Below are 21202 nucleotides of genomic sequence, written 5' to 3' on the forward strand. Positions count from 1 at the left end.
TGTGGTATTGTTACTTCACGTCATTGTTACCACGTGTCATTGTAAGGGGCTGGGAGGTGTAGTCTTGACCCTGACTGGTTGTGCTCCCACTGATCCATGGAGGCGCTATTGGTTTGGAAGGAGAGGAGGAGCACATATACTAAGGGGTAACCAGCAGGCTCTGATGACCGAGTTCGAAAATCTTTTGATGTGGAGATCACTTCCTGTGTGGAGTGCCAGCTGAAAAAGGGCAGAGTCCAGGCCATGTCGTGTGTGGGATCTCTCAACGTGCTCTGGAGGCACAAGGGCACACTGCACCTTAAAGTCCTTCTTAGAGAGCAATATGTGAGTTGTACAAGCCAGCTTCTGCTGTGCGGGAAGCCCTCTGGCCAGAGCCCCCCTTGAGGCACCCCCTGCAGACGGCACTGAGAAAGTGCCAAACTGAGCTTCAGCACTCAGGATTGTCTGGAGCCCTGGATCCTGAATCTGGGCCTGTGTCTTCTGGGGAAGGGCGCCCGTCACACAGAGCAAAGCAACCCGCCCAGCCCCAGCCACAAGGCTCCAGGCCAACTCCCTCGAGTCTTGGAGAGGCTGTGCCTTGAATGCTTGGCTTTTTGTTTGCTAAAGAAGTGTGTTCCAGTCTCTAGGCTTCCTTTCACAGAGAAATCTCAGGGTCCCGTGACTGGTTGAAGAGCGAGGTGGGGTGGAAGGTGGGGTGGGGAGTAGGTGAGGACAGGTCCTTCAAAGGGAGAAGCTGCTGGGGGCCTGGGGTGGGGGTCCTCTTAGAGATAAAGGGGAGGCTCAATGGGTCTCCGTGCCCCATGCCCTTGGCCTTGGCCAGGGCCAGGTACTGGAAACAGAGTGGCTGAGAAGGAGAAGGGAAGGGGACCTTGTGTGACTGTCTGGGGTCTTGGAGCTGTGTGTTTGCTGGACGGGTCAGCTGAGGTGGAGTAGGGAGATAGCCAGGGCAGTGAGCTGGCCTCCCTTGACTGGTGGGCTGGGGATACCTGTCTGGGGGCAATTTAAGAACCCTATGCATGCTGGTGTCAGGGTCCCTGTGACAGGGGGAGAGGCTGGAGGGCCAGACTTGGGGGAGATCTCTGTGCCTTGTCCAAGCTAAGGAGATCACTCCGAGTTCAGACTGCTCTGGACACCTCACAGTGGAGTTGGTGAGGACAGAAGCTGGCTGTCCTGGCCGGGCCCTGATGACCTACTTGACAAGGTGTTGGGGGACGGCGGGGGGCATGTGTGAGTACCTTGCCACCCATCACTGGGGGATAGGAAAGTGCTCTGTGCCCAGATGCCTCCCAGAGGGGAGGGAAAGCAGGAGAGGATCCCTACACGCTGGTTCTATCCGGGAGAGTCTGTTAACTTGAACGGACATATTTTAAAAATTCAGTCACACTTCAAAGGCAATGGAAATTTAGTCAGTGTATGAACAATTTCTTTAAAAAAGGCCTGTTTGGGAGCAAGTTGGGCAATGTTGTGTATTCAGACCCCTCCTCTGGAGCCTACCAGGAACCTGGGTCCCACCTGCAGCCTGAGTAGAGAGGCCCAGGGGCTGGGTGGGCTGGGCTGGAGGTGCAGGGAAGTGGGGTGCCCAGTGCGGGTGGGGCCAGGAAACCAGGTGGCACTGATGAGGTGGGGATGGATGGGGCTGTGGGCAGGGGACCTGGAAACTCATCTTGGTCCTTTGAGGGGAAGAAGGCAAGAGGACCGTCCTTAGATGTTTCTGCTGCGGACCCTCAGCCCACATGGCTTCACTCCTTGTGGGGGCAGTGCAGTGGGTGAGGCTGAGTTGGTCATGGGAGGGTCGGGACTCCCCAGGGGCTGGCTGCTGATCAGGGCTGACTTGTGGTTCAGTGTGGCCCCACTCTGCTGTCTGGACCCAGTTTCTTCTCTTCCAGAAGCAGGTGAGCCCTTTCAGCAACCCTCCCTGTCATAGAGGGTGGCTGACACCGGCCACTTGAATCTAAACCTGGCCTGACAACAGGCTGTACTCCCAGGGGCTATGTCTGTTGCTGCAGCAGGGAGGGGAGCCAGACCCGGCCCCCATGCCAAGGGCAAGGCCCTCTGAGCCACACCTGCTAGGGCAGGAGCTTACGTATACGGGGCCTGGCCAGTCAGGGGTGCTGGCCAAGGCTCCCCATGATCTTCCCAAGGTCTCTGGTCTTGGAGGTCCCCAAGACCAGGCGCGTGCTCTGGGAGGGGTCTCTTAGGGCTGGTGATGGCTCCCAAGGACCCCCTGTGCTCTGGGCTGGGAGGAGGGTCCTCTCATTCCCATGCAAAGGGCCTGGGCAGGTCAGTCAGGACTGCCTCCCCAGCAGGAGCCTCACTCAGAGTGCCAAGGGTCTGTGAGCTTGCCCCAAGGTTGGGGCCGAGGACCCACCGCTCTTCACTGGTGTGAAGAGCAAACAGCAAGGGATGCAGGGGTGGGGAGGCTGGGCTGGGGGGGCAGCTGGCTGTGGGAGTCGGGGAAGGGGAGAGGGTCAGGGGGGCGAGATTGAGGAGCAAGGTCAGAGGGGAGGGTTGGGGGACCAGAGAGGTGGATGGGCTCGCAGGCTGGAGGCTGCCGCCAGTGCAGGAAGACTTGGATGTGACCTTCAACTTCAAACAGAAGGTGAAAATACCTCTGTGGGGAGGTGTTCTCAGGACTGACCCGGCCTGTGTCTTTCACACGCTGACCCTGCGGGGCTGCACGGAGCTGCCGTGGTGGGAGGAACCCCTTGGGTTTGCTGAGGGAGGTGTCTGGGGTGGGCTGAAGTGGGGACTGCACGGGGCATCCACTGGGCTTCCCCTCGGTGGGCAGGGGGCGGCAGGCTCTGTCTCTCCCCCACACTCTGTGCTTTGCTCTGAGAGGACACTCCCTAGCAGGCTCAGGTGGCGGAGAGCACACTGCATTTGAGTCTTAAGGCACAGCTGTGTTTGCACCCCCTCTGCCTCTCCCACGTAGGAGAGGGGGCTTGGGGGACCAGGAGGTGGCCACCTGTGCCCATGGCACCTCCGTGATCTCAGCTGTGACTGTCTTGCCCTCCTCGCTGCAGGCAGGCAGGGGTGGGGAGGAAGCCTGGGCCACCAGTCTTTCCTCTTGCATGCACAAGGCAGGAGTATCCAGATGAAGATCGTGGGAAGGGGAGGGAGAGGGGGCCCCTCGGGCCTGGGGTCAGGACACAGCCCTTCTAGAGACTTGCATGTGGCTGTGCCTGCGGGGGCAAGTGCAGGGGGCTGGTACACTGGTCCCTGGCCCTACACCCTCTGGCAACAGTCAGCCCCACCTCCAAGCCCAATGGATCCATGTTCATGGAGAAAAAGCCAGAGAGGCCTGTGAGCACATCGGGACCCAGAGATCGAGCAAGGGCCTTCCTCCCCCTCCTGTGGGACAGAGAACTAAAATTCACCAGTGCTGGCAGCCAGGGAGTCACCACATCTGTGCAGCAGTGATGCCCCAAACCTTTCACTGAATCTGATTATGAGAAAACACGGTCTGACCTTGGAAGAGACAACTGGCCTATGTTAAAACGTTGAGGCTGAGGCAGATGCAGAAGAGGGGTGGGTGGGACTCTGCCCAGCTTAAGGACACAGGAGAGGCAAGACAGACGAGTGCCATAAGGATCACACAAACATTCTGGACACAGTGTGGGGATGAACAGAAAATCTGGATGTTGCCTGTATATCAGCTAATATTACTGTATGTTAAATTTTAGAATATGATGTGTGTGTGTGAGTGTGAAAGAATGTCTTTTTCAGGAGGTACATATTGAAGAATTTAGAAATATCTGGGGATATTTTATAATGTTATTTAAAGTTTCTTTTCTAATGTTTTGAACAAACGTCCCTGTAAATGTGTGTGACGCATGTTCAGAGAAGCAGAAAGAGCGTGGGAGTGCAGGGTGAGTAAACACGACACGGGGTTAACCCAGGTGAATCTTGGGGAAGGCTTCATGATGTCCATGAACTACTTTTTCTATCTGTCACTTGCAATCTTTTAAAATTAAAAGTGGAGGGGAAATAGGTACTGAGAAAATAAACACACGGGGTAGGCCTTCCTTTAAGCTGGGCTTATCTTTTCAATGGAGAAGGAAATGGCAACCCACCCCAGTATTCTTGCCTGGAGAATCCCAGGGAGCCGGGTGGGGTGCCGTCGCAGAGTTGGACGCGACTGAAGTGACTTAGCAGCAGCAGCATCTTTTCAAATCCTATAATTAATGAGCTGTTTTTGGCCATGCTGCGGGGCTTGTGGAATCTTAGTTCTCCAACCAGAGAACAATTTCGAGCCCTTGGCAGTGAGAGTGTTGAGTCCTAACCACTGGACCGCCAGGGAATTCCCGAAGTTCTTCTTTGTGGTGATGACAGTCACGTCTCTTACTTTCGCAAAGCAAGGACTGGTGACACAGTGTGTGAGCTCCTCTTACGGGGCCTCTTGGCCCCGAGGGAAGCCCATCTGCTCCTGTGATTCCTGGCTCACTGACACATTTCAAAAATCAAACCGGAATGGGCGCCACGCCATGTGGGCTGCTGCTATGAGACCACAGACTACACACACCAGGGCTCCTTTTCGGGGTTTATTTCATCTGCTCACATTCATCTTGACCTAGACAAAAACAATTAGATGATGATGACTTGCGTTTCCATCAACTCGTTTTTTGTATGAGTCACCAAAAGGTTTCTTCTCAACACTTTTTTTTTTTTTTTTAATAAGAAGCTATAAATAAATAAAGCTTTAAATGCTCCTGGGTTCAAGTTAAAGACTTCCAGTTCCCAAAAAAGTTCACAAACTCATTGCTAGGACAGTACTGCGGTCCCTGACTCCTCCTCCGAGAGGGGACGCTGCAGGCTGGCATGGGTGAGCTATCCGCTCACTGCATGTTCGCTTCTGTCCCCTGGCCCTGGGAAGGGGCAGGGAGGCCACCCTTTCCTGAAGCCCCAGCCCGTGGTGTCGGAGGAGATGCTGCAGGCATGAGAAGCCTTCGCCTCAGGGCGGATGTCCTGAGCAGGCAGTGCTGGATGGGAGACCCCAGCAGCTGAGGGTGATGCCAGTTGGGACCCTCACTGGCACCCATCAGGGTGCTGGCCAGAGCCAGGACCTCCTCCTGGATGCAGCGGAGAAGCCAAGGAGACCATGTGACTTGGGACAACAGGCCATAAGCTACAATGTTCTATTATGTACAAACAGATCCTGCACTCAGGCCCTCACGCTCAGGAGCCCGCCTTGAGGAGGGCTGATGCAGCCAGGTTACTGGCTGGGTGCCAGGGGCTCCGGCAGGACAGGGCTGAGCTCTCCTCCTAGTGGGAGGCCACTGCGCGCGCTTGTGTGAGACCTCAGGGCTCTTGTGAACCTGGAGCACGCGCACCTCACGTAAGTATCAGCAGATCCCCATGCTGACTTTCACATTCCTTCAAAAGAGCCACTGAGTCACCTGGTGCTCACCTCCTCAGCATGATGTGTCCACTCTGGGGTCTGCTGACTGCTCTGCCCTTGAACTACAGGGCGAAGTGGCCAGTGGCATAGGAAGCCCCTATGCCAGACAAGCAATAACGATTCTGCCTCCTGGGTAGCCACCTCATTTGACAACACCCTAACTTTCCCAGTGGTGTGGAAGGGTCCCTGCTCCCACTCTCTCACTCCACAGTAGGGAAGCTGGGATGGAGAACCCAAGGGGGATCTGCCCAGGAGGCTGCTGTGGCCCTCACCTCCTCGAGTCAAGTATGAGTCCTCTACTGGACAGAGGAGGAGCCTGTCCACTCCAGGTGTGGGGCTCACACTCAGCTCCCCAGATCTCAGGTCTCACATGGATGAGGGTACATCCAGAGGTGATGCTGGCCTGGCCCTCTCGAACATCCAAGGGATGGGCATGGGGCAAGTGTTGGCAATGACTGAACATGGCTTCTCCAATCTGCAGGGCTCTGGGGACAGGCCTGACCAGCTGGTATGGGCAAGGGCACCGGAGAATGCGGGGAGAGGCTGGGAATGGGGGGCTGTGTATCTGGGCACAAAGAAGCCACCCAGAGCTGTTTCTTCCAACTCTAGTTAAGAATCTGAAAGAACTGTGTATCCTATCCTGGCTGTCCCGAGCCACCATGGCCCCAAACTAGGGCTCGTGGGCGCGGCCATAGTCTGCAGTGTTCTAGCCAACGGAGGCCTGACTGAACTTGATACACAGGGTGTGGGGGCAATGGGGTGTAACCTCAAACGAATGTCCAAGTGGTGGTCTTGGAGCACCAAGACCACTAACCAAGCAGTCCACTAACCAAGCCCAGAGGGTCAGGAAGGAGACCGGGGCCAGGCGGAGCTCTGGATTTCCACCCGCTTCCTGTCTGAGCTGCAGGCTGGGTGGTCTGCTCAGTCACCGCCAGCATGGTCTCAGCCACGGCCTTCCTACTCCTGGGATGCCCTCTGCCCTCGGGAGAGAGCACTGCAGCGCAGGGCTGTCCCCCCACAGCTGCCCTCAGCCTGGGGACTGTGGACAGTGGGGTGGGGGACCCCGGGTGATGTGCTTTGATCGCCTCATGCAAAGCATGAAGCCACACTGTGGGTTTTGACCTTGGGCTAGAGAGGGGAGTGGGCTGCCCAGGGGCTAGACTAGAAGCTTCCTGGCTTTGCACGAGGTGGGCCCTGACCTTGAAGACGGGTGAGCTGAGAGCTCCATTCCTGTGGCTACCTCAGAGGGCTGCCTGTGTCCCCCGGAGGCTGGGGGGCTGCTGGGTGGCCTGAGGCTGGGGGGAGGTGGCCATGTGCCTGGCGGGTGTGCCACACCCCCAACCTGGCAGGGCCGCTCTCCACCACACGGGCCTTTTCTAGTCTTCAAACCTGTGGCTTTTGTCACCATGAGGTGGGGGCCGGGAGAGTGGGTGCCCACTTGCTCCCAGCCCTGCAGGCCAGGTGGGGTGTCCTTCAACACTCTTCGCACGCTGATTTCTCAGACCCCAGCCCGGCAGGGCGGGAAGAACCCACGCGCCCGGCTCACTCCTCCACCGCTCGAGGGGCATCTGCCTTCTGGCTGGTGGACGGGGGTCCTCTTCCCCGAGTTCCGGGGGCCGGGTGTGCTGGTCAGTCCGCCCCGCCCCGCTCCCCCCGCCAGCCGCCACTACCACTTCTCGATGATGTGGCTCATGTAGTCCTCCGTGGGCACGCGGCCGGCTTCCTCGGCGTCGCCCCGCGGCGGCGCCTCCTTCGCCCGGTGCAGCAGGCGCTCCTCGCGGCTCCGGAGGCGCTGCTGCCGGCGCTCCAGCTGCCGCTTGTACTGGTAACGCTGCTGGAAGAGGTCCCGGGCGTAGTCGTAGAGCTGCATGTCCAGGTCGTTGAGCTCCTCGATGCGGCGGATGGTGTCCTCGCCCACCTCCACGCCGCCCGCCCGCGTGCTGTTGTACTGCATGAAGGGCCGGATGAACTTGAGGTTGAACGTCCGCTCGAACAGGTACTGCGTCTTGCGCTGGAACTCGGTCAGGCCGAAGAAGGCCATGCCCCGCAGGTTCTTCTTGGCGCTCTCCAGCAGCAGCTGCGCCCGCTTGCCCTCGGGGATGAAGGACAGGTTGTAGCAGCCCACCAGGCTCAGGTCGGCCAGCATGCGCACCTGGCGGTTGTTGGCCAGGTTGTAGGGGCAGTCCATGAACTCCTGGAGCGTGCAGCCCGACCAGTCCGTGCCCTCGTAGCACGGCGGCAGCTCCTCCGGCGTGGGCGTCCGCCCGTCGCACATGTGCAGCGACGTCTTCCACGTGGCCCCCCGCTGCACGTGCCGCCACTCGCTCAGGTAGCGCGACACGGGGTCACGCAGCAAGGTGATGTAGTAGAACTTCCTGCAACGAGACGGGGAGGGGGAAGTGAGGCTGGGGCGCCAGGCAGAGGCTGGAAACACAGGGACCATCTGGGGGTGAAAGAGGGGGCAGGCTGCAGTCCTGACTGCTCAGTGTCTATGTTATAAGACCTCTGGGGAGTGCTGCCCCCCACATCTCAGTTCTCCAAGGGCCACGGCCAGATGAGAAATCCAGGTGTAAAATGTGGCCTGACCTGCAAAGATCATGGACCACCACCTCTAATGCAGAGTGTGACCACCACAGCATCTTGCAGCGCCCAGCTGTAGTGCCCTCTTGAACCCTGGTCCAGGGTCCTCTCTAGGACCTCCTCCTGAGCCCCAGGCATCATGCCTTGCTAGGGAAAACTTGACTCTGCCCCCCAGGGGGTGGAGGGTGGTCCCAAAGCCATGTGGAGCCAGCACTTTAAAGATCTGTTCATGGGGGCAGGCTTGGTGCCACCCGGGGGGCCACTCAGAAGTCACTCACAGACCCCCTAGGTCAGGGCCTCCCATTGGGCCCACTCCACTCAGCTCCTGCAGTGATCCATTGGGGGAGGGGCACCAGGAGATCACCCAGCTCAGGGCCCACTGGGTGAGCCGTAACTTATCGTGTGTATCATCTCCCAGAAGCTGTTCCAACCCCCACGTCCCTCAAGATGCCATCTGCCCAAACTGTAAGGAAGGGGCATCTATGCCACAGGCCTGTGCTGGCCACCTGCTGTCCTGAGCCCCCACTCCCATCTCTGCCCTCCTTTGCCCATTATACGTATTCGCAGACATGTCAGCTGCTTATGTTCTGGCTTACCATCTTCAGAAAGGGGGAGCAAGGACACTGATCAAAGTGAGCAGAGGGGAGGTGCAGTGCGGGGCGGGGAGGGCAGAAGACCCCCAGATGACCACAACCCCCCCCACATCCAGGCAGCTCCCTGCCCAGGATGAGACTGGATGTGTGTTTTCTGGAGGTGCTCATGGCTCAGAGACACGAGGAACTGGGCAGGCCGCCAAACAACAGGCTGCACGTTCATGGGAGACCAGCCTCTGCCACCGAGTGCCCAGGCTTAAGCTGACCCCTGCCCCAGCCCCACACCGGAGGAAACTGCAGAGTCTCTGCCCAGAGTGAAGTTCCTCCTGCACTCACATCTGGGGTCCCTCACAAACAGGGGGCATCCTGCCTCTCACCCTCTAGCAGGATCTGCCCATCAGGCCGACCAAGTGCTAGCCTGTAAGAGTTCCAGAGGAGGGGAGAAAGGACACAGGGGAGGAGACGACGAAAGAAACAGCGAGAAGTAGAGTACTTAATTCATCTAGAGTGAAATGGCTCACCCACCACCTCGTGAATGAATGTGGAGATCAGACCCAGGATCATAGAGACAACCCATGAAGCATGTGGACAGAAAATCAGAATACGTAAAGAGGGTTGGTTGTCAGAATGGGACTCAGTTTCTCTGTGGACCACTAGATGCTAAGAGTCAATGGAACAATGGCTTCAAAATGCTGGCAGGAAATGACCAAATGGATCTCAGGTCTAGCCAAGCTATCAACCAAGTGTAAGGGGAGAGGAGAGACATTTTCACACCAATGAAGACTTGGGAAATGTATTTTCTGTGAATCCTGCTCTAGGAAGATACTGGAATGTGTACCTCATTTAGTAAATTAAAAAAAAGTGTAGGAGACTGGAGCTGGAACCCAGGGAGATCCCAGATATCCCCTGGGCATCCCACTCGGCTTGTCAGGAGTAGAGGGATGGGGTTCTAGAAAAAGGGGCACGGACAGATCACCTTACACCACAGAGCATTTGTGGGAAAAAACATATGGTATGGTAGATACACGGCAGATCTTTGAAATCATTTGGAAAAAACCTAGTCTAAGAAGATGGAAGACAAACCAAGTAAAAGGTAGGGCAATCATTACATCCAGGAAAAATGAAAAGTCACATAAAAAAGAAAACTAAGTGTACTACTAGACTCAGAAGAAAAGCACTGGTTTTTGAGACATCAGGATGTAAATGGTGGTTATTAATTTAATAAAAACTTGAGCTTTAACTCTCCTTGGAGGATGGGTGGGGTGTGGAGAAGGATAAGGGTTTAAGAACCTACCTCATCCACCAGAACAGAAAGTGCACTGATAATTTTTAAACTAATCAACCAAGAAACAGCACTATAGGACTTTTCTGGGTGGTTCAGTGGTGAAGACTCTGAGCTCCCAATGCAGGAGGCCTGGGTTTGATCTCTGGTCAGGGAACTAGATCACACATGCCACAACTAAAGATTTTACCTGCTGTGACAAAGATCCTGCATGCTGCAACTAAGAGCAGCTAAGCAAATATTAAAAAAAAAAAAAAAGAAATAGCACTAAACATTTAGAAACATGAAAGTAAAAACATGAAGGCCATTCTCCGTTTATCTATTTATTTTTGGTTGCCCTCGGTCTTCGCTGCTGTGCTCGAGGTTTCTCTAGTTGCAGTGAGTGGGGGCTACTCTTGCACTGCAGTGCACAAGCTTCTCATTGCAGTGGCTTCTCTTGTTGCGGAGCACAGGCTCTAGGCGCATGGGCTAGTAGCTGTGGCGAATGGGCTTAGCTACCTGGCAGCATGTGGAATCTTCCCAGACCGGGAATCAAACCCGTGTTCCCTGCATTGGCAGGGGGATTTTTAACCTCTCTACCACCAGGGAAGTCTGACATGAGACTAGTGAAGAGAGCTGCAAGAGGTTCTTTGGGGAAGCTGGGAAGGAAAAGCAGATCTGCTGGTTTGTATCATGGAGCTATTTGTTTTTACTCATGTGTGTGAATTCTTATAACTAAAACCATTAAAAGTAAAACAACAAGGAAAGTGGCTAAGAAAACATATGGAGAGATGCTTCCCTTCATTAGGCATTGAGGAAACAGCACCCTCAGTCACAATGTGATACCTGCTGGAGTGGCAAATCAGAAGTGGGGCAATGACAACTTTCAACAACTGCTTATGGGATGTTTACTGGGGACAGCTGTCATGGGGTGACTTCACAGGAAGGTTGATGGCACACACAACCACCCCATGACCCTCGAGTCCTCTCCTAGGCACACATCCTGGGGAACCCTTGTCCGTGAATTCTGAGAGATGTGGACAAGACCATCACAGCACACTGCTCGTGATAGCCCCAAACATCCTCCGCAGAGGCATGCACTCACAAACGGGGTACATTCTTCCAACAGAGCATGGCTCAGTCACAAAAGGAACAAACTACAGCTGCCCAGAGCAGCACGGTTAAATGTGATGAATAAGATGTCGCTGGAAAAAAGCAAATTAAGAAGACACAGTAGAGTACTACTGTCTAAGCCACCAGAGAAGCCCTATGGTTTACCAAGCTTCTAAAAATAAAACCAAAGGAAATACTATTTAGTGGTAAAGAAAAGGTGATGTTAAAATATTGCTAAAACATTAGCAAGATGAGACGGTGTAATACACAGGAAAGTTCCAGTCAGAGGTTAGCTTTGGTCTGTTGGGGGGAGGTGGGCACGGTGGCTTCCATGGCATGGTTCACGACCTTGTGCTTAAGAGAGGCAGTGAGGGGCTTATCTTCATACTTTATTCCTTACGTACACTCATCCAATGTATGTTTGGGACATATTTGGGACGTATTTCTTTGTGTGTCCCAAACACTTTGTGATAAGGAAAGCAGTTTTAAAACGAAGGGCAGCCTTCTCCTGGGCAGCCTGCGAAGGCCCTAAAGGGCTTTGTCGAGGTGTACTGGTTCCCCTCCACTGCTGGGCCAGCTAACACCAGGTGTTTGCGGCTCCTCCCTCACCCATCCCCGTCACACCTGCTAACGTGAATAGGCAGAGGCTCCACGGGGAGGGGAGGAGCCCTGTGGGCACCACCTCTGGGGACCTCGAGGGTGGCCAGCATTCTGGGTCAGCCGGGGCTGCCCTGAGGCTTGGGAACTAACCACATGCTCCCCGGCCAGCTGCTCCTGACTCAGGGAGGAACCACAGCTCCTCTGGAGCCGAAGGCCTGGGCTGCTGGCTGGCTTCCCATTGAAGCGGGCTTTGGGGGTGCAAACAGGGCCAGCACACAGTGCACTCCGCTCCCTGGAGCACAGGGAGGCGGCCTCACGCTCAGCCTCTCTGCCTCCAACACTGAGGCTGCCCGTGGAACGCAGCGGGCCGGGGCTGGTCTCCTGGGAACCGGGAGGAGCCACAGTGGGCATGACTGCAGCTGGGTGGGGAAGTGAGGAAGAGGCGGCGGCGGAAGCCCATGGCCCTGCCCTGGCACTCATGCCCCAAGGCACTCCATGAATGTGCGGCAAAGGACATGGACCAGCAGGGTCCCCAGGGCCCCAGTGACGGCACCAGTGGTCATGGCCACCGTGCCCATCACAAGCCAGGCACAGCCTGAACCCAGACACTTTCCCCCTTTCAGGCTCAGAGGGGGCAGGGCTCTCAGAATGCTCTGGGCTGGGAGGGGCAGAACCAACAAGCTTGGTAGGTGGTAATGAATGGCACGTCTCAACAAGGGGGAGGGCAGGAGGGCTTCTCAGAGACAGTGGGGACTCGGCCTTCCGTGACTTGAGAAGGGGGCAGTACAGGCTTGAGGCGCAGGCAGGGCCAGACAGAGAAGGGTCTTGTTCATTTACAGGAAAACAAACTCAGATGGGAAATGGCACAGGGTGCAAAATTCACATGGATTTCAAAGACAGAACATGGGACTTCAGAGAAACTTCAGGCTGTGAAATAATTCTAGCCTGCATGGGCTGCAAGCACCCGACAGCCCACACAGGAACCTCCAGTGTCATGCTTCCTTGCGTTTAATTACGCTTCGTTTAATGCTTTCTGCAACCTTGGCTGTTCTGACATTTTTGGGTGCCCTGGTTCAGTGCATCCCACCGTCACGGATGTCCTAGTCGACAAGGAGTGTGTTTTGTTGTTGGGTGCAAACACCACTAACAAGGACTGGCCCGCTCTACAGTTTTAAGAGTCTGAGTTCTGGGACCGCCCTGGCGGTCTGCTGGTTAAGGCTCTGTGCTTCCACTGCAGAGGGCGTGTGTTCAAATCCTGGTGGGATGACTAAGACATCTCTTGCTCTTGGCTCAACACCACCACCACCAAAGCCTGAGTGATGGCCTCTGGGAGGATTCTGCGAGACGCAGCTTTGTAAGCCTTCCTTGGAAGGTGACAGCTTCGAAGTGGCTGAATGGCAGGGGCTGGGGAGCCGACCCTGCTGCAGGGCTGGGATCAGGGAGAGGACCCTTCTCACTCTGTCCTCATAAGCCTGCTCCTTCCTGCACCTGCAGCGGGCATCAGGCAAGCTGGAGACCCCGTCCCAATTGGGAGGTCGGCTTTGTATCCCTCGCGCTTTATCAGTGATGAGGAAACCAGAGCCAGCACCTGTGCTCTGAAGCAGAAATGGCCCCTCCCCTTCCACAGGTCATACCTGCAGTGAAGGGGCTTTATTTTTTCTCTTCTGCCGAAGTGTGGGCTTGACCCAAGCCCCACTCCTGACTCTCCCTCTGGGAGCCCAGAGCCTAGGTGGGTACACAATTCTGTGGCTGGATGAGTAACTACACTTCTAGAAGGAAATGTGCCCTAAAGAGAAAAGCTGAGTAATGGTGAGGTTGCTGCATGTTGGTGGCATGCTGGCATCATGGGAGACATGGATACCCAAGTCAAGGGCAGACACACGCGGCACAGTCCTGCAGCCAAGGGCACGGGCACAGGCTGCTGGCACGGAGCAGGGCCTGCCCACCTGCGTGGTGACCCCTGTGACCTGCGGTCCCCACCCAGGATGGGAAGGCACTGCAAAGAGGCTCTCAGGACGGTGAGGCTATGGATCTTTTCTAACATTTTATAACGAACAACTTCAAACTTAAAGACAAGTGAACACTCATATGCCCAAATAGGTGATTTAAAAATTTTCTTTTTTATACTTTGGCATTGCCTGCAGTAAGCGCACATTATTTAAGTAACTGAAACAAGTAATAAAGGTTATAAAACATCCCTGTTGCCTGGAGTGCAAAGAGGCCATCACAAAGGGCCAGCTTTGCAAGGTCTGTGCTCATGTGTGCTCTGTGACAGGATGCCAGCTGCACTCTCCCCTCCTGGGTGGTGGGCTCTGAAGGCAGGCGTTTGTGAACAAGGTCTAACTCACAGAAACAAACTTGGACCCTGAAACAAAGGTGGATTTTTCTACCTGTCCTAACAGAGCTGAAGCTCCCTAACTGCAGGTGAGGACACTGTTATTTAGGATTAGAATCATAACACCCCCTCTTAAAAAAAAAATACTGTGTATTACTCCCAGATACACAGTCAGTGAAAAAAAAAGTGAACGTATAGGGGGATTGGCTTCACTGCCACTTTCTCCCCCCAGGACGGGCTTTGGGGTTCCAGAGCAGCAAGGGAAACTTTGTGAGGGGCACCCCAGCTGCATACTGTGGTCTCTCAGGGCCCAGGAGTCCCTTCATGAGGACAAAGGCCACACCGCGAAGCCAGGATCCAGAGGGTTAGCTGTTTTTAACCCATGCTCTGAGAAGTCTCTGGAACTTCAGAGGGAGGATCTGGGGAGAATTTGCCGTGGGGCCCGCTCGGGGGAGCCAGCCCCTCACCAAGCCCTGGGTCCCTCTCCCAGCAAGAAAACGACAACCTTCAGGGGATCGTGGCATGGACCACCTTAGTTAATCAGCTCACCGAGCTGAGCTCCCGCTGGCAGTCAGCGCTGCTGACCTCAGGCCAGGCACTCCCCAGGGCCTGCGGCCTGGCAGCACCCTGCCCCCAGCGGTCCTCTGGCTTTGGAAAATGCTGCATGTGGGTCCAGTCAGCTCCAAGGACTGCATTCACGCCGTAAAACAATGCAGTGCAGAACTCAGACGCGGGGTTTGGTGCTTTAAAAAAAGTCCAAGCCTGACCTAGCTGATTCCCACGGTGCTGGAAGCAGCTGAGGTGCGGGGCTGGCTGCCCCCTCCTCTTCTCGTCTCGGGAAGGGGCCACGGGCACAGCTCCTTGGCATGTCACCTCCCTCTCCTCACCACAGCAGAGGGGGCAGTGTGGGCCCAAGTGAGTGGAGTCTGGTGGGAGAAGAGGTGGGCCCCACTCTGATCAGAGCGGCAAGGATGGGGCACTGGACCATTCCCGGGAGCACAAGAGTGAACCAGCTGGTGAGTGAATAGCCAGTCTCCACTGGCTCCGACCAGCACTCACCTCCCTGCCCCAGAGCATGCCCCCCTCCCCCTGTCACCTGCAGATCATCAAGTGCTGGGCTGGCAGCACAGGTGGGGAGCGCCCCTCCATATACAGGAAAGGCTGGCCTAAGGCCGTCCTTCCTGGCCCATGTGTCTGCACAGCAGCTGTGAACTCACAGCCGTTATTTTAGTCAGTTCACTGACTCTGCTTCCCAAAATACCTGGGTTGGGAGAGTGGCCCCACAGCATCAATGGCTGAGTGCTATGTGCAGGCGGGCAGCCCAGTTCCCGCCCTCCTCCCAGAGCCGACAGAACCTAAAGCTGACACCATCTATGGCAGAACCAGAACGGAAGCGCTGAGACAGGCCTGGCCCTTCACTGGTCATCCTAGCTGGACGGCCGGGGAGGTAAATGATGGGTCAAGGCCACCTGGGCATGGGAGCCGTCTTCCTTCTCCAGCAGCAGGCACACCTGGAGGCATGTGGCCTGCTGCAGGCTGGTACCCAGCTGGTCTCACAACTCTGGTCCCTGCCCCACCTACCTCCAGCAAAGTGGGGAGGCCCTCTACAGCTCACCCAGTGAGCTGAATTCTTACAGACAATGGGGGAATTCCAGCTATAGGGAGTGGTGCTCATGTGGGCCCCCAGGTGACTCCACAGGCTTTGGAAACAGCATGGAAATCCCTGAGGAGGAAGACGCTCAGCAAGTGTCTTGTAGCCACGTATGGCTGTGTGACTCAGCCTGGCCATCAGGATGTCCTTAGTGACACCTCCCCATTGTTTTGCTCCTGCTGGCTGGGATGTGAATGTGACTGCAGGGTGCCAGCAGCCACCTTGGGCCATGAGGCAGAACATTGCTTTCTGGGGATGGTAGGGCAAGAGAAAAAGCCTGGGTTCCTGGTGTTTCCTGTGGCTGCACCAGATGCCTGGCCTGCCTATGCTGGGCTCCTTTTCAAAGACAGAAAAAGACTGCCTCCCTATCTTGGTCTCTGAACCATATCCATCTACTCTAGGGCCAATGCGCAAGGACCTGGGGATGATCAGAGGTGAGGGCAGCCAGGCCCAAGTGTCAGAAGTTCAGTAATAACTTGCATGACTTAAGCGAACCCTCAATGCTTTACCCTGGTCATTCTGGACACTCCCAGACACGCTTTAGGAAGGAAATATTCCCATTTTTCAGATGAGGAAACTGAGGTCCAGAAAGGTTAAATAGAAGACCCAGCCACAGAACTGGCTGGTGGCAGTGCTCAAGCCCCTGGACCCTGTAACCGCCTGGTGAGAACTGTTCACTTGCTGAGCAAACCCTCCTAGAAGGCACACAATCATATAACCTGGCACGGTTGATACTGGCCACCTGCTGACCACTTGCCAAACAACAGTCAGCAGTGGTGGCATTTTAAACTAAGTCATGGACACAATTTATGATTCTTTATAAATTTATTACTCTTTATTTTCTTTAAAGAAGAGTGAGTTAATTAAGAGTCAGAATGGTCTGCATAAAGGAAAAACACATCCAGGCCCACAGTGAGGATGAACTAGCAGTGCTGAGCGGAACCCCTTTCCCCAGCAGCTGGGGCCATCCTCCTGACAGCTGTCCTGGATGGGAAAGAGCCAAGATCCTGGACTTGGCCCGGCCCTGGACTTGGGCACCTTGCCACGAGATGCTGGGGAGGCCTCCAGACGGGTTTTTCTCTGGTCACAGCCTGCTCCAACCCTGCCTCCTGCTGGCTAATGGCCCTGATACAGGTGCAGAGCTTGGGCGGGGGCAGGGCTTGACTCTCACTAGGGCCGGTGTCCCTGCCAAGGCAGGAGCAGTAGGGCTGAGAGCCAGGCTGCCTGAGCCCTCACCTCAATGCTTCAGTGGCTCTGCCCCATGCCCTCGCTCCCCACTCTAGGGAGAAGCCCGTGCCCCCAGGAGCTTCCGCCTGAAGGAAGGGGGCCTGGCTGGAGGCCTAAGTGTGGCCGGGGACACGTGAGTCCACAGCTCTAGATGCAGGGCTCTCTGAGCACCGGCTTCCAGAGCCTCTGGGATTCTGCATCTCAAGGGATGGAACGGCTTGCGGGGGAGTGCCAGTATGGCCCTGGCACACAGTGCGCCCCCTACCGGCCAGGGCTGGTATGTTCAAGCTGTCGGGAGGGGGCTGACAGACTGTGTGCGGCTGCCTGAAAGCGGGACACGGGGGCGGGGCTGTTGGCCTCCAGGCTGCGGGACCTGGGATGGGGCCTTCCCACAAGTCCACAGGAGCAGAAGGCCCTTCCCAGGCGCCGTGCCTCACACCTTCGCCTGGAGGTTCATACATTGTCTTCCTACCCATGTGGGCACCTCGGCTGTCAGTGACGCCCAGTGCTGGCTCAGAGGGCCGGAGCTGGGAGCTGAGAGCCCCAGCCCGCTGCCTGGGCCAGCGCGGACACAGGCCCCGCGGCGCCCAAACAGCTGTCCCAGTAAGGAGGCTGTGTGTGCAAGAGACAGGGGGGTGAGCCGCGGCGGCGCTGTGATCCGAGGCATCAGACTTGGGCAGCGCCCCCTCCACCCATGTGGCCTGGGGAGGGTCGCCGGCCGCTCTGAGCCTGTGACCTGTCTCCCGCACCTCCCCGGTTCCTTCAAGGATCTGGTGAAAGGTTATACGTAACTGACCTCGCAGCCCAGGCAGGTATGGGTGTGTGTGTGTGAGCTCTGAGACCGCATCTGTCTGTGTCTGGCGTTGGCGCCCTCTGCAGGAGCCCACGGCCCCCTCGGGTAGCACTGCCCTCTGTCACAGAAGCCCCTGCAGGAGCAAGGCGGCCCCACCCTCAGGCAGCACTGAAGGGCTGGACCTCTGCCCGCGAGACGCCCGGCCGAACACACGCCAAGGGGTCGGGTGCCTGATGCCAGGGCAGGCTCAGGTGGGCGGCCAACGTGTGACACCTGACCTGAGATCTGAAGGACAGGGAGGAGCAGGCCTGCCAGAGGGTGAGCGGTGGGAGGCCGCATTCCTCACGAACCCCCAGAGAACAGTGGGTAGACAGGAGGGGTCCAGCCAGGTCGGGGTGGGCACAGCAAGAGCAGAGAGTGGTTCATCATGTGCATGGGTGGGGGGAGCGGAAAGGAGGCTGTGGTTTCACTGAGGCAAGGACACTTATCACCGAGAAAAAAGGAAAATTTCGTCCTTATTTCAAAATTCCAAGTTGCTGAAAAAACATGTATGAAGAAAAACAAGTTTTCCTAGTTGAGGATGAGGAAATATCTCAGCAGACCCTTCCTCCCCTGACAACATCCAGAGTTTCACAGGCATGTGAACAACTTCCCTCAGTTTATAAACAAGGTTAGCACAGTTTCAGGGAAGCAGAGCAGGCTCTCTCAGCCCCCAGCTCTGTGGCACAGAGAATCCAAGGAACTGCCGACCAGGCCAGGTGGGGACGGCAAGGTGCTCCTGAAGGTAGGGAACATTCCTGAGTGCATTCCTGGGCTTGCAGCCCCGCTTCCTCCAGAGGTGAGTGACTAGGAGGAGGGATCCCCACGTCTGCAGGAAGCCTGGCCCTCATCCCAAGCCCCCTGACCTTCATGATGCCGCGGGACGCTCACAAGGCCCCTGCAGGACACTCATGGGGCAGGGGTGTGTGTGACTTAAACCCCAGGCCTACGCACACTGGGGGGGCAGAGCCCTGGGCTCAGGCAGCGGGAGGAGAGGCCCGCAGTGAGCGCTGGGAGCCGCGAGCAGCCGGCCGGCCGTGCATGGCCTCGGCAGGCCCCCGCCTCCGTCTGCCTCCTGCTTCCAGCCTGTGGTGCCAGCTGCTCTCGGGCCTTGGCCATGGCGATCACCCTTCAAGAACCTCTCAGGCAACATGTCCAGCACTGGGGGCTTGGGTGCCCCGCCCGTGAAGGCGCGGGTGAGGCTGCCTGCAGGTGCAAGTGGGAACAGATCCTGCTGTGCTGGGCGGGGCTGCACAGACCCACAGGGGGCCTCCCATTGCACAGACCCACGCACGTCCTGCCATCCCTGACACTGATGGACCCAGCATCAATGCCCAGCAGTGACACCCCCTCCAGGCCGGTGACTGGAAAGGCTGTGGCTGACCTGCCTGAGGTCACAAGAGGATCGATCCACTTGGTCCTGTCCTCCCAGCTGTGACCAAGCCTGGGGTTACACTCCACCTACCCAAGCACAGGCCTCTCCAGGGATGTCCTCTCCACTGAACAAAGGACTGACTGACTGGTGGCTTTCTTGGAGCTTGCCCGCTGTCCCCAAAACCACCACGGTGAGGGTGTCCCAGCCCTGGACTGCCGACCGATCATCAGAAGCGGTGCTCCGTCCGGGGCCATCCAAAGGCAGCAGGGAGCCTCCCCTGCCCTCCAACCCCACTGGGCTCCCACCCGTGGCTCCTGAGCAGGGCTCTAGCCAGGGAGGGGCTGCTCAGGAGGTGACCAGCCTGGCACCAGCAGGGTCGCAGGGGCTGCTGTTCACACATGCCTGCCCCCCGGCACTTTCTGGCTTCCGACACTGGCGGGAGGTTTCACTTTCACTGAACAGCACATGTGCCCACCTTGGGGTAAAGTGAAGGTGGCCAAGCCTGCTCCTTCTCCGGGAGGGGCTGTGTGCTCAGTGATGGGGCCTGAGACCTGCCTGCAGAGCCTTCGTCTCCTGTCATCAGCTTGAGTCTCGGCCAAGAGCTCTCGGGGTCACTTTCTGTGCTTCCTGGTCTCTGCTGGCCCTCCCATGTCCTCTTGAACTCTGGCTGCAGACCCGCTGCGGCCTGAAGGATGGAGAGTGTGGCCTGGGGGCAGTGTCAGGCCCTGCCAGGGCACGCCGCACGCATGCCAGGCTCCACCTGCTCCGTCTGCCAGCCATGCCAGCCTCTGTGTCTCTGTGCCAGGGACATGCCCCACAGCAGTCAAGAGCAGCACAGAAGGCCCATGCAGAAGGGCACAGCTCAGCGGACACCGGCCCTGCCAGGTTACAAACAGTTCAGAGCCTCAAGAAAGCTCAGGGGGCTTGAAACCTACATCTGACGACCCCACGTCCAGCGGGACAGCCCTTCTGGGGCCCTGCAATGACACAGGGGCGCACCTAACATATGCATGATGAGCAAAGGCACCGCATCAGGGTTCGTGTCACAACCTGAAGCCAGCCCTGGACAACACAAAGTGGGCACAGAGCAAAGACAGGGCAGAAACACAGCACACGCAAAATGTGGAGGGGGCCTGGCCCCAGGCTGGAGCTCCAAGCAACTTTTTCTTCTGCTTTCAACTTTTTGTTATTTTCCCAGTTTTATATAACCAAGCATGTATTACAAAGCAAACAGACAAAAAGATTAAAGGCCCTTTGTGTGCCTGATCTAACCTGATTTTCTCACTAGAGGTGCGAAGTCAGAGGCCTAGGGAGCTCTGGGCCTTCCTGTGGCTGTGCAAATGTCTCCAAAGCCATGAGACCACCAGTTACTGCTTATCTGGGGGTCAGTGCTCATTGGGGGGACCACTGGGGGTAGCCCGATACTCCCTCCAGGCTCAGCCTTCTGACCCCACACTTGGCGGCTGGCTCCAGGCTCCATGATACCCCTCTTTCCGAATGAATCCTCCTTGTCCCCTCCCTTGTGGCCGCACGAGGGCTTTGAGCAGAGAGGAGGGGCTGACCACACCCCCTGCTCCATGCTCAGGGCAGAGCAGGGGATGATGGTCTCACGGGCTCTTTGAATAGGAGCTGCTTTTCCTTGATACAGAAAGTCAGAACCTAAACAGCACGTGGTCCAGACAAAAGCCACGTGATGCCCAAACTGACTGCCGCATCCTGCCCTCTCCTGCGCTGCGGTCTGCACGTTCCTGGGGGCAACCACCCGGGAGCTGGGGGCGGGGGCGGGCAGCTCGGCAGTGAACCAGATCCAGGGACTCCCAGGCCACCTCAGGAGCCCCTCCAAGTGCTTCTGTGGCTGGGGCCCACCTGGCACTCACTTGTTTTATTCCCACCACCTCTGGGGCGGGCACCACTGTCAGACAGGCAACCTGAGGCTCAAGGGGTCCTCAGCCAAAGCCACTCAGTCACGAGAGTGATAACTGGTGTGTGTCTCTGCCACTGACCCCGGAGGCAGGGTCTCCAGGAGGAGTTGGGGCAGGATGCACCAGGAAAAGGGGTCCTTGCCTGCCAGGAGCTCAGCCACTTAGCTGATATGTGGCCTTGAAAGGCAACCCAAGGAACATCTCTGTATCTATTTCCTCACCATGCACTACAGACCCCACGCCATCCCAGGGACCCCTGCCTGGCCAGAAGGCAGGAGAGGAGGGCCACGAGAGAGGAAACAGCCAGAATGAACT

At 56.9% G+C, this 21202-nt stretch overlaps 1 protein-coding gene across 1 annotated transcript in view; it reads right to left on the reverse strand.

Annotated features, from left to right (window-relative positions):
• Positions 1-4528: 4528 nt before the first annotated feature.
• HS6ST1 (heparan sulfate 6-O-sulfotransferase 1) overlaps positions 4529-21202 on the reverse strand; it is a 39883-nt gene continuing 23209 nt past the window's right edge. The window contains exon 2 of the mRNA XM_065931990.1: positions 4529-7773. Coding sequence (XP_065788062.1) covers positions 7065-7773 — 709 coding nt within the window. The 3' untranslated portion in view covers positions 4529-7064. The remainder of the gene's footprint in view (positions 7774-21202) is intronic.

Source organism: Muntiacus reevesi, chromosome 3 (genome assembly GCF_963930625.1).
Source record: "Muntiacus reevesi chromosome 3, mMunRee1.1, whole genome shotgun sequence".
In the NCBI taxonomy this organism is placed as follows: domain Eukaryota; kingdom Metazoa; phylum Chordata; class Mammalia; order Artiodactyla; family Cervidae; genus Muntiacus; species Muntiacus reevesi.